At 44.6% G+C, this 13,235-nt stretch overlaps 1 protein-coding gene across 1 annotated transcript in view; it reads left to right on the plus strand.

The window, feature by feature from the left end:
* The window catches only part of LOC144784018 (SCO-spondin-like), a 1,726,865-nt gene that overhangs the window by 444,661 nt on the left and 1,268,969 nt on the right, over positions 1 to 13,235 (plus strand). Inside the window, exons 38-40 of the mRNA XM_078662721.1 lie at positions 2,557 to 2,707; positions 4,862 to 5,021; positions 5,857 to 5,911. Of these exons, the coding sequence (XP_078518847.1) occupies positions 2,557 to 2,707; positions 4,862 to 5,021; positions 5,857 to 5,911 (366 nt within the window). The remainder of the gene's footprint in view (positions 1 to 2,556; positions 2,708 to 4,861; positions 5,022 to 5,856; positions 5,912 to 13,235) is intronic.

A 13,235-nucleotide genomic window follows, 5' to 3' on the forward strand; every position in this document is an offset into this window, starting at 1 on the left:
CTGGCAAGATCTTGTTAGTTTGAAATCCCTCTTCCTTTTGTCATGTGTGACCTTGGGCAGACTCTGCGTTCTCCATTCAGTGCCTCGCACCTCAGCCATGTCCATGCTCGCCTCCTCCTCCTCATGAACACAACAGGGTGCCAGCATGTAAGGCATGCCCAGAGGGCACGGGGCTGTCAGCGCTATGGTGTTGGGCGCTACACTCGGGTGACTGTGTGAGAGTGCTGCCAGTGAAGGGGGACTTGCTGCGGGGTGTGGTAAGAGTGGCGGGTGATGAGGGTGTTGCTGTAGGGTGTGGTGGGGCGGTGACAGTGGCGGGTGATGTAGGGCGCCGGCTGTGGGAGAGGGTGCTGCGCGCTGCACTCTGTGATGGTGTAAAGGTGCTGCTGGCTATGGGGGTGGGGGGGGGGAGATTCTTGTGGGGTGTGCAGGAGCTGTGACGTTAAGATAGAAGTGTGGACTATGGCGAACGCCGCAAGCTCATCCCTCTTCCTTTTTTCATGTGTGACCTTGGGCAGACCCTGCGTTCTCCATTCAGTGCCTCGCACCTCAGCCATGTCCATGCTCGCCTCCTCCTCCTCATGAACACAACAGGGTGCCAGCATGTAAGGCATGCCCAGAGGGCACGGGGCTGTCAGCGCTATGGTGTTGGGCGCTACACTCGGGTGACTGTGTGAGAGTGCTGCCAGTGAAGGGGGACTTGCTGCGGGGTGTGGTAAGAGTGGCGGGTGATGAGGGTGTTGCTGTAGGGTGTGGTGGGGCGGTGACAGTGGCGGGTGATGTAGGGCGCCGGCTGTGGGAGAGGGTGCTGCGCGCTGCACTCTGTGATGGTGTAAAGGTGCTGCTGGCTATGGGGGTGGGGGGGGGAGATTCTTGTGGGGTGTGCAGGAGCTGTGACGTTAAGATAGAAGTGTGGACTATGGCGAACGGCGCAAGCTCATCCCTCTTCCTTTTGTCATGTGTGGCCTTGGGCAGACCCTGCGTTCTCCATTCAGTGCCTCGCACCTCAGCCATGTCCCTGCTCGCCTCCTTCTCCTCTTGAACACAACAGACTGCTTCAGCAGGAGTGGGTGTGAATTATTGATGGGCGCAGTGAGCTGTACAGGGTATGCTAAATGGCTGTCTCCAAAGACCAGGCGACGGCCCCCACCGTTTACCATGTGTGCTCCTGGACACAAAGGAATGAAACCTCACCTCTGCCGCGAAGGAACCAGACCACAGCATAGAGCAAACAAGCGCGTCTCAAAAACGAAAAAAACGAGTTTGAGCTATTGACATTGCAAATGACAATGCCTTTTATTTTTTAAAATGTAAATAAAATGCATTGTCCTTTGCAATGTCAATAGCTCAGACTCGCATAAATGAGAGACCTATTGCATTGCAAATGCGCGGCGCACGCTTTAGGCATCCCGCTCACTTTATTTATTTATTTCCCGCTTTACTTTTCTCGTGAAGCCCAACGCTCCATTCCTCTCCCTTCTCAACATACTCTGTTTCTGCACGTGTCTGGCCAGTAACATAGTATGTTGAGAAGGGAGAGGAATGGAGCGTTGGGCTTCACGAGAAAAGTGGAGCGGGAAATAAATAAATAAAGTGAGCGGGATGCCTAAAGCGTGCGCCGCGTTTTAAAGTAATGTAAAAAGTGGAGGGGGAAATAAATAAATACAAGCCGATCACCTTGCAGACCGCAGATGTTATCGGCAAGCCTGTTCCGTTGCATCGAACACTGAACCCACAACCAGAAGGAGGCGTGCTCACGAGAGGCTGCGGAGCACGCGCACACGTTCCAGCCAGCGACGGAGGCGTGGCGCGCACCGCCTCCCTGTGCCGCGTCGAGCGCCATGGATCTCGTCCCCTTTTGCGATTCCCAGTGTGCGGGGCCTGTTTCTTACGCCGGGGGCCTGCAACCGCAGCCCTCAGCGATGTTGGCGGAGGCTGGCGGGGATGCGCCCCCGGTCTGGGGGAAGCTGCCGGTTTTGCTGCCACTCTCGCTCCTTCCCCTGAAGGTATGGCAGATCTCACGATGCATGGGGCGGGGGTGTGTGTCTGTGCAGGGGGGGAAGGTAGGGGGCAGCGGCGTGTGTATGCGTGCGTGTCTGTATGTGTGTGTCTGGTGAGGGGGCTGCAGCGTGTGCCTGTGTAATCTGTGTGCAGGGGTGTGGGGGCTGCCTGTGTGCGCATGGAAATATGAGCCACGGCGACGTGCGCGCCCACGAGATAAAATCTCTGCCAGGAGAAGCTCGTAACACTTTGCTGTACACATTCCCACAGAAGTGACTACATAAGTTGTCTCGCCCTAGACAGCAAAAAGCTTTGCTTTTTGCTTTCGTCTAGGCGAGACTTAAAAAGAGGTCTGGAATTTTCTGTGATGTTGAATAATTTAAGATTAATGGTGAAATAGATGCATGTGATGCTCCTTATCTGCTCTCACCTTCTATGCTTATGTGTTCACTTCTCACAATATCACACTCTTACCAACTTAAGATGACTTGTGAGAGGAAAGTGCTGATGTTTTCTCAATGGCTCCATCAATGTTGATTATTTGTTGATTTTCAGTTCACTGTGGCTGGTCAACCTGGTCATCCTGGGGTGAGTGCTTGGGACCCTGTGGTGTTCAAAGCATTCAGTGGTCCTTTCGAAGCCCAAACAATCCCAGCAAACATGGCAACGGGAAACAATGCAGAGGCATCTATCGCAAAGCTCGCAGGTAAGGCTGACTTTTAATTGAGCTCAACTCTTGTTGTGTGTACCATAAGTGGGTTTTTATGGTATAACTGGCCTGTAACAAAATGTGGCTAGCCCCTGTTCATCAGCCACATACATTTTTCTGAAATTAAGACATACCATGATTTCTTTAAAGACTGCTGTTGTCACCTATGCCAAAACCACTGTATTTTAAGGCAAAATATCTTTCCTATGAACTTTTATTGCCACCATGCCTCACTCTGGTGTTTTGATGTTTGTTACTGAATAGTGCTTTAGTAGGGATTACATTGAAATATCTTACTGGGGAAATATACACTGGCTAAACAGGGCAGATTATACCTGGCATTCGTAGATTTAACTGCAGCCTCTGACTGCGTAGTACATTACAAATTATGGAAGATATTAGCCGATATGGGTGTGGAAGCCCCGCTTGTACATTTTTTGAGACAGCTTTACTGTGAGGCGAAAGCAAGGGTCCGCTAAGGGCGAATGCACAGCATCGTTCCATGTGTGGAGGGGGCTAAGACAGGGCTGTGTCCTGGCACCTTTTTTATTTATACTTTACACTAAAGGACTAGGTCAAGCCTTGATGGATCAGTGTCAGGACCTGCTGTAAATTGATAATCGCCCTATGCCCGCCTTTTTGTATGCGGATGATGCCGTACTGATGGCCCGTACGCAACTGGGGCTCCAAAGGGCGCTAAAAGGTTTTACTGTGTATATGCAAAACCTGTTTCTTAGAGTTAATATTTCAAAAACTTTTATTATGGGGTGTGGGAGAGGCAACACAAAATGTAGAAACATTTATATAAATGATAAAAAGGTTGAATTAACCAAGACATATCCTTATTAGGTATTCTCTTTGACCGGAAGGTTACATGATCCCAGGCAGTTAAAGCTAGGAAGCTAGCATTTTTTAAAGCTACAGCCGCCCTAACTAACTTTCCAAGGAAATTGGGAAAAAGACCCCCTGTAGATTTGCTACACATATATCAGGCAAAATGTGTTACTAGTGCCATATACGGTGCAGATGTGTGTGGCTATTGTGACCCTCAGCCCCTACAGTCGATCGAGAATGCTTTTTAAGATTTTTGTTGGCTGTTCCATGCAGTACCTCTACCTATATATGTTACTTGAAATTGGGGATATCGTATATATCAGACTTAATAAAAATCTAACCGGTTTATTTTTTGTGGGATAGGATTTGGACTTATACAAAAACTACTTTTAACCGGGACATTATAAAAGATAGTCTTAAGCTTCAGTGGGTTTTCAATATCACATGACCTTGGGCATCCAGAATATTATGAAGATCCTGGTTCTATAACTTTTGTTACCAGAAGAGAATTTAAAAGAAAATGTATGACATTGATGGAGGCAAATAGATTTTCAGTAGAAATTACTAAACCAACTGTACAGTCTAACCAACTGATATTGACCACTTACGGTATCCAGCCCTACCTTAAAAACATTTTAGGTGGTCATGAAAGATTTGTACTGACCCGCTTTAGACCTGGGATATAGCATTGATTAATACGTTTTCCCATTATAAATGATTGGTGTAAAATCTTGAGCAATTGCCCATGTGATGATGTGTCTCAGCAATCAACAAAGCATGTACTCTTATTTTGCAAATTTTATATAATGCAAAGAAGGAAGTGGATTTTACCAATATTAAGGCTACTCTGTCTAAGACAATGTCGTCCTGCATTTTTCTTGTTGCAACTCCTAGACAATGAACATTTTACAAGGTCAACAGTATCTTTCTTGAACATGTAAACAAATGTGGGAATACTATTTTACTATGACATTTATAATTACTTTGGAATGAAGTTGGCGTAATATAATGATTTTTAAAATTGTGTTGGACTAGAGATTGTCATGTGATTTTATTGTACACGCTTTTATGATTTTATTGTAAGAAATAAAGTGTTATTGAATTGAGTTACTGAATAGTGCACCAAGTTATCTATTAGTAGCATTATCTTTCAATAATTGCAATATCAATGGCTGTATGAAGTATATGAGACCAAACCAGAATATTAGATCTAATTACAGAGAACATAATTCATTGCCCCGAAACAAGTTACACTTATAAGGCTCCACTTTTTAATATGTTCTGTTCCTCATTGCCATTTTCTTCCCCTCCTCACAGGTGTCAGACAGAGCAGTGTGAGGCTTGTGACTACCAAGGAAGGACACACAGCATTGGTGAACGCTGGCGGTCTGGTCAGTGCCAAGTGTGCCAGTGTCTACCCAACTTAACTGTCCAGTGCTCTCAGTACTGCCCTTTCTCCACTGTGGCATGTCCAGAGGTAAGGAGGGATTGGAAATGGGGAAAATAGTAGGGGAAGTCTGGTAAAGTAATGTAAGAAAAGACTGCACAAGTGCATTTTCAGAACTTGGAATATGGAAGAGGTATAACATACCCCCCAGGCACTTGAAACAGCTCTCACCAAAAATTAGTTCTGGACGCACACTTACATGAAAAGTTAATGTGAAATGGCTTTAGAAGGCTATTCTGTAGCTATGGGTTTTTCTGGTGTATGTTCTCTGCAAGTGAGCGCTCACTGGCCTGAATAGGTGTAGATGAAGGGGTTTGGTGAGATTTGGTTTACCCAACAGACTTGCTATGTAGGAAGGGAACATCTTGGAACCTTCCAACAATATCTCCGTATTTGTCGGATGTGTCCTGGTTTACCTCTGCCAAGTGGTTTGCAGTGTTGGTTGCTAGGTGTTAGCATTTTGTGCATGTCTGGTAAGTCCTCCGGACAGAATTATAATATGGCTCAGGCGCATCGTTCTCAGGGAAGTACCAACCTGCTGCCAATAAGATTAGTTTCTTCCTTTGTTACCGCCTTCTGTGTTCTCTGTCTTATGTTCCCAGTTCTTGCTACATTCATTGGCCCTCATGATCTTCCCCATCAATGTTGGCTCCTCATAGGCTTTAGCTTGTCAGGAATCTCCTAGGTACACCAGTATACCACTAGCTATATCTTCTGGATGTTTGTACTTTTGAAACCGGAGAATAGCTTTAGAAGTTGATGGGTCTCCACCAGTCCGGAGGGCGCAATGTATTCCCACATTCTAATGCTCACCTGGGGATGAAAGTATTGTGTGCCTGATGTGCCTCTCTCTGTTTCCCTGCAGGGTCAGATCCTGGTTGAAGCATCGGGGGATTCCTGCTGTTACTGCTCTGAAGCTGGTTAGTACACTCAAAAACATTCTAAGTATATTTTTATTTTTAAGGCAATAAAATGTGGATCGTGCAGTGACTGAGGTACAGTCCACTTGCCTACATATATGGAACACAATAAACACAAAAAAGTTGAACTTTTTTATTGAGCGTGACAACATCCACAATTTCAGCACAAAACATTTCTACCGTCACAAAATATTAACACAAATTATTACTGGCTCTCTCAACAAGTGTGATACTGTAAGAAGACTTTTCTCCTCTGGGCCTGCTAACTGATCACTTTTTCAGACGTACCTTACCTGACAGTTCAGGAAGTGAAGAATGATGCTGTTACAAGAATCCTACCCTAGTTGACTAAATATCCTGATAATTTGAAAATGTTGAAGTTTTTATCCAGGTGTTGCTAGAAGTGCCACATGGTTGTGATCTAGAATGTCTGATCTAGAAAGTCATGTCATCCTCTCTCCTCCATGAAGTAACATTCCATATTCAGCTCACCCTCTTGTCTCACAACTTCTAAATCTGCGTCATGCCTCACCTTGTGGACAGTCACAGTAGTTGGGACTTCTTGTTTGGCATCTTGGGTGGAGCTCCCACCATTAGCCTTTCAGAAAACTGCTAGGCTGATGCACCTACTTTAAATTTTGGTGAAAAGGAGGCCATTGGGCTGTTTGGTTGGTAGCATAAGTTCCGATAAGGATACTAGTGATAAAAATGTATTTACCATAGACCACTTAGCCACCTTGTTGGCATTGGTGCAGTTCTCGTTGAGTAGTTGTCCTCTTTGCTGTCATAGTGGCCACTGACTGTAATTCTTGTTACCAGTTTTAGCAAAAAGAATACAAATAGAAGAGGCCCAGAATCTGCCTAGAAACTCACTCAGAAAGGCTTCTTCTACTAGAGCTTAACTCAAGCACATTGACAGTAAGGTGAGTGTGGGGTCTGCCCCTGCTGTTGCATGGCTGTATCTAGGGATGGGTGTGACTTGCGTAATTCCGTGTAGCATAATCACACATAATTACCTAATAATTCGGCAAAATTACTCAGAAGTGCGTGAGAAGAGTAATTCTGCGTTTAGTGCTGTTTCATAGTGCAAAAATGCCCCCTATCATCCAAAATGGATCCAATTGTGCATTTTGCACTAAGAAATAACACAAAATGCAAAAGAACATGAATAGTGAGCACAAGCAGCCCCTTGCACTTGCTAAATGTACTCTTGGGGTAGGATTTCTGTTAAAGATTATCATAAGTGACTGATGGTTGGCTACTATTTTGAAATGTTATCCAAATATAAACATGTGGTAGTGCTCACACAGCTGCTCGACTTTCTTTCTTTCCTTGCCAGTATGATCTTTCAATGTCCGACATAAGATTCCTATTGGGTAGATGTTGTGCTAAAATGGCACCCAACCCTACAGAACTAGCATCCCGCCGCATTGGGTCAAAATAGATCATGCTTGTGGCAGAACTGACTCTCTTTTGGATTTCTTGAAATTCTTGTTCACAGGCTGTTGTCTTTTTGAACTTGTGTCCTTGTTCCATCAGTTGTCACAAGGTGGTGCTAATGCCATTGCCTTTATGCATTGAGCCAGTAACTAGCCACCCCTAGGAAAGATCAGATTTCACCTGCATTTTTGGAGGCTGGGTTCTGATTGAAGACTTTGATCTTGTCCAGGCCTGGTGTAATGCCTTCACCCAAGAAGATGCGATTGTAGAATTTCAGTGCTCTGCATACCTGTTCTCAAACCTGCTCATTTTCTTTTGTTGTGGTTCTGAATACCAGAATGTCCCACTATTTTTTAATGTGCGCACAATGGACTGATGACCCTTCGAATGGCTTCTTGAAAAATTCCCGACATTGACGACACCCTGAAACTATGTTGTTTGCAGCGGAATAAACCCAAATGGGTGGTAACAGAATAAATCCAGATGGGTGGTGAAAGTTGTGATGTGTCTCAAGTCTTCGTGTATTTCTAGCTGGTGGTCAAACCCCCATTTCTCAAACATGGGAACGAGTATACCATTATTAATCTTCCAGTAACCATAAACAGCAATGTTCAAAACCTGGAAGGGATAAACAAAAATGCTACTACCCTACTTTAGTCCACTCCCAAAATATGGCCAAAGGAACAAACAAAAAAACAATTACCACATTCCAGTCTATTCCTACTTAACACAAACATTGTGTAAAAATAGGGGGACTGACAGTGTCCTTTATAGCCCCCTCCTCTCTCATCTCTCAAGAACCAGAATAGGACAACACAATTCAATGGAGAACCTAAACCAACTATTGGGGTTGAAAATAAAACACTGGTCTGCAATGCCCCCAAATATGAACTCCCCGGGCAGTGCAGGGGTCTGCCCCTGGCCATTTCCTGATAGCATAGCTCCTGAACTGATGGGCTTGCTAATCGGGCTTGTGTAAGGTGCTGCAAGTGGCAGTGCACTGGTGCAAGGTTTATGTGACCTGCTCCATTATTAGTAAACTGAAGACTCAATATTTTCCAGGAAAGGGCATTATCCGGTGCATAAAAAACTTCATTTTAGCTGCCACAGAAATTGAACTTCAGCATAAGCTTGTGACAATATGGTTCCTTCATAATTTTGCCCTAACACCATATTTACTGTTATATGGTTGCATCCAAGTATTGCTGAATGTTTCCAGTTCCTATAATAACAGCCATAGTCTGATTGCAACTGAAAGTAAATAAATGTCCATGACTTAGGGGGAACACCACTAAAACTGCAAGGAAGGAAACTTACCGCAGCGCCGTGAGGGCAACGGCAGGACCGACGGGCGCAGGGGAAGCGCCGAGAGACTTCTCCACTCGGCACTAGGCACTCCAGGCCCCAGAAGCACCAGGGGCGGCGCGCCCGTGACGCGCTTGGAGCGCCAGGAGGCGGCTCCTCAAAAGGCTGAGCCCCCTCTCGCCCCGCGAGTCGCGCGCGGGAGCGCCCGGGGCGAAGCCCGGGCAAAGGGCGGGCCCTCTGTGGCCCTCAGTGGTCAACAGCGGTCGGCCGGGCCACACCCCTTGACCTTAGTTCACTTTATTTCGTGAATACTTATTTAATTTAATTACTTCTTAACTTGTTTTCCGGCTCTCATAAACTCCACTACCATTGGCTAAATGCCTCCAAAGGAAAGTAAAGGGAAGAGCGACACCGTTGCTTTCACTGGAGCGATGGATCAATTTATTAAAAGAATGAACTGTGTGGTGGATGAAAGTATAAATATCATGGAAAGGAGGGTGTCGCAGGAACTGGCCATTGCAAGGAGATCTTCTCTTGGGCCATTGGCACAAGCTCAAACACCTGCTCCCAAAGACAGAATTGAAATAGCAGGAGAGACTAATGGTTCCCTAAGTAACGAAACTGTTGCGGATGCAAATACTAATAATGATATGCTGAACGTTTCAGGGGGTAGTTCTTTAAATGTCTCAGATTCTATATTGCAATCTCCTAATAACCTACCTAATGCTCGTACTGCACCGGTACCTGTTGAACCAGTTAAAGTATATAACACTAGGCAGCAGAAAGGGGTGAATGCAGGGGCAATCCCAAAGAATAAGCAAGGGCCAACCACAAATACCGGTGGTAAGAGAAAGAAGGGTCCTAAGCAGCCTGCCTCACCTAATACTAATTTGTACATAGCGGCTGTTGGTAAAAATAAGGATATAGCAGACCATGGAACCCCGTTACAGATTCCAGGGGGATTGCAGCCTGCAGGGATTGGCGCAGAAGGGGGGATTCTGTTCCTACTGTCATACTTGAAGCACTAAGGCACCTATTTCGTCCCTTAGAGGAGAGATTGAGTAAAGTAGAGACTTTTTAAAACGCATAGAAAGGGACATAAAGGAGATAATAGATAACCCACAGAAGAAGTCTAGTACTAATCCGCAATTAACATTGTCAAAAGCTATGCCTGCAAAAACCCCAGATGTACTATTAGTGCCAAATGAAAAAGTAGCACCTAAATTAAACATGGGGAACCCTATGACACCTAGAGAGGTATCCAATAACAAGCCACAAAAGCAAAGTATACCAAGCACAATAATAGGTAGCAAGGGGGTGGCAAATGGAAATAGATCCAGTATAGACCAGGCGAAGGAAGTATTCAATCTTCCTCCGGAGGCCTGCCCATTTGTGGCAATCCTGACTGGAGTTCCTGAGTTAGGCAAACAGGAGCTGGAAAACTCAACTTTCCTTTGGAAAAGGGTGACCCAATGGCTAAACACCAATAGGCCGTTACCCCCTGGCCTGATGGGTAACATTCTGAGCATCAGGCGAGTACCTTGGGTGGGCTACTTGGCGAAAGACATAGAAGGGGATAGCATAGTTATTAATTTTGACAATCCAAGAATAGTTAACTACATTTGTAACTGGAAGTACCTTAACCCAGACCCAGCCACTACCATACAACCATTCAAACTAACATACTTTTACCCACCCGGTCACTTTCATTCTAGGACTGATGGGTGGACTATGGTAAGACACCGAGACAGGAAGCACCAAGGAGGAGGTCGGTTAGGACAATCTTATCATCCCCATAATTTCTTCTCGTATAATCAATTTGATTGTCTTGAGTCAGTCGATTGACTACGGGTAATTCCATCAACCATCAAGCCTGAGGTATCTTCATTAAATTATGCAATCCCTAAACTTAGTGCAGCACCTTCTAAAGAGAGTGGGGGGGTCAATAAATCACCCAATCACCAGGAGACTGGCTGCGAAAAAGTCTGCAATAGTAATAACTTAGTAGGGAATGGGCACGAAGAAACCATGAGGCCTTGTGACTTGAAGAAAGGGGATAGTGTAAACAGTGAGTTATTAGTGGACAGGCACGTGAACACCTGTACTATCGCTGATGGAAATCAACTTCCCATTACTAAATCTAGTACCTATTGTTTTAAAGAGGGATCCCCTTTGATAACAGTAGCATCATGGAATATCGCTGGGGTTGGTACAAAAATGTGTGACCCTGACTGGAACAACTACATGAACACATTTGATATTTGTATGCTACAGGAAACTTGGGCCACGGATCGGGTCCATAGAATAGGATATAGAACCTACCAAGTGGCGGCCGTCCCTTCAACAAGAGGGCGAGCTTCAGGAGGGTTGGTAATATGGATCAGTATAACCATTGATGTGGGGGTAAAAATGTTAAATACCGATTCCTTAGACATACTTGGATTGAAACTAACAACAAGAGACAAGAGGGTGATAAACCTTATAGATGTGTACAACAGACCTTGTCCCGCCAACAGGGAATCACCATGTATTGAGAAATTGGAAATGTTTATGGATACTCTAGACCAAGATGGAAGTATCATTTTATGTGGTGATCTGAATTGCAATTTTGAGCCAATTGCGGGGATGGTTAAATTGTACGAGGATGAGGATGTTGCTAATGGGATACCAGTACTGAATAATGGAATTGTCTCTGGGACCACATTAGCCCTCCAGATCACAAGGCTGGTTACAGGTCATGGCTTAAGGGCTTGCAATGGGCGCTTGCCATCAGACTCCCCGAAAGCATTTACCTTTAGTAGGGGGAATTGTAGGAGCAAGATAGATTATGTTTTTGTTTCTTTTAATTTGTGGCCATGTACAAATGATTTAAAGGTTAGAGAACGCTTTGAGAGCGATCACTTTCCGTTGGAAGTGAGCTTTTTGTCTAGTATGTTGATTGAACCAGGTGCTACTGAGGGTATACATAGCCCAGTATCCCCGTTAACTTGTGACAATGTTGAATTAAGCAACAATCGAAGGGCAGTCAAATGGGCATACATTCTGGAAAGAGAAGATCTGTTGGCTAACATTTATTCCACATTTGTGAATACATTTGAATTTTACAATATGGATGAATGTACACCTGGTGAATTTATTGGATTACATAAATCCTTTTGTAAAAAACTGTTAGATCTAATTACTAAAAAACCTAGGAAAGGGATGGGGTTGGTGAATGCAAAACCCGTAGGCAAACCCTGGTTTAACAGGGAATGCCGAGCTGCCAAAACCGACCTGATTAATGCAGTAAAAAGTAAAGGTTCTGTAGAATTAAAAGAAAAAAGAAAATCTATAATAAGACAATAGTCGCAGCTAAATCAACCTGGGATGAGGATCTATGGTCCAGTATGTTACTAGCTGCAAAAACAAAAGATCACAGGCAGTTCTGGGAGTTAGTAGCCAAAGGGAACAAACCAGACAAAGGTTCGAGGGAGGTTTTCTTAAACGAAGTTACATGGGTTGATCACTTTACATCATTATATGCAGCCCAAACTAGAGAGGAAAAGCTCCCGGAAAACCCAAAACAAATAATAAACCAGGTAGAGAATGATGAATACCCATTGGTAATCTTTGATATACAAGAGACTGAAACCGCAATCGCTTCTATCAAGCAAGGGAAGGCCCCTGGTCTGGATAAGATCCCTGGTGATCTTTATAAGCATAATACTGAGATCTGGGCACCTTACTTAAATCACTTGTTTAATGTCATCGCAGCTGGTGACCAAATCCCTGATACATGGGACGGGGCAGAAATCATTACTATTTTTAAAAAGGGGGATAGAGATGACCCTGCGAACTATCGCCCCATTAGTCTTTTAGACATATCACAGAAAATATATGCCAGGCACATTTTAAATCGTGTAAATATGTGGCTGGAGGAAAACTCGGTTTTATCCAAGTATCAGGCAGGGTTCAGGGAAAAGACAGGGACTATCGATCAGGTACTAAGGCTATGCTGCCTGTATTGGAAATATGTCATCATCCGCAGAGGTAATTTATATGTTGCCTTTGTAGATTTACGAGCAGCATTTGACCTTATTCCTCGTGACCTACTGTGGAAATCACTGAAAAAGCAGGGGTTCCCAGGTGAATTATTGAAACTAGTGATTGGGCTACACCAGAATAACTACGCTAGGGTAAGATGGGGCCCAAATGGTGAACTCACAGATGCAATCCCTATCAAGAGAGGAGTGCGCCAAGGGTGCGTGCTGGCGCCTACACTTTTCTCCCTTTTTGTCAACGATATTGCAGTTTATATGGAGAATTGTGACAATGACTCACCTCGCCTGGGGGGGGAACAAGTTCCGTCCCTCCTCTTCGCGGATGATACGATCCTCATTTCACAAACTCCACGGGGCCTACAGATCTTATTAGACAGGTTCCAGCAGTATTGTATTACAAAAGGGTTAGAAATTAATGTAAAGAAGACTAAATATATGGCTCTTAATCCTCATAAAAGTTTCAAGAAAACCCTAACGCTGAATGGAGAAAAGCTTGATTATGAGCAAAGTTTTACCTATTTGGGGGTACTACTAGATTC

The sequence above is a fragment of the Lissotriton helveticus genome, chromosome 10 (assembly GCF_964261635.1).
Source record: "Lissotriton helveticus chromosome 10, aLisHel1.1, whole genome shotgun sequence".
NCBI lineage: Eukaryota > Metazoa > Chordata > Amphibia > Caudata > Salamandridae > Lissotriton > Lissotriton helveticus.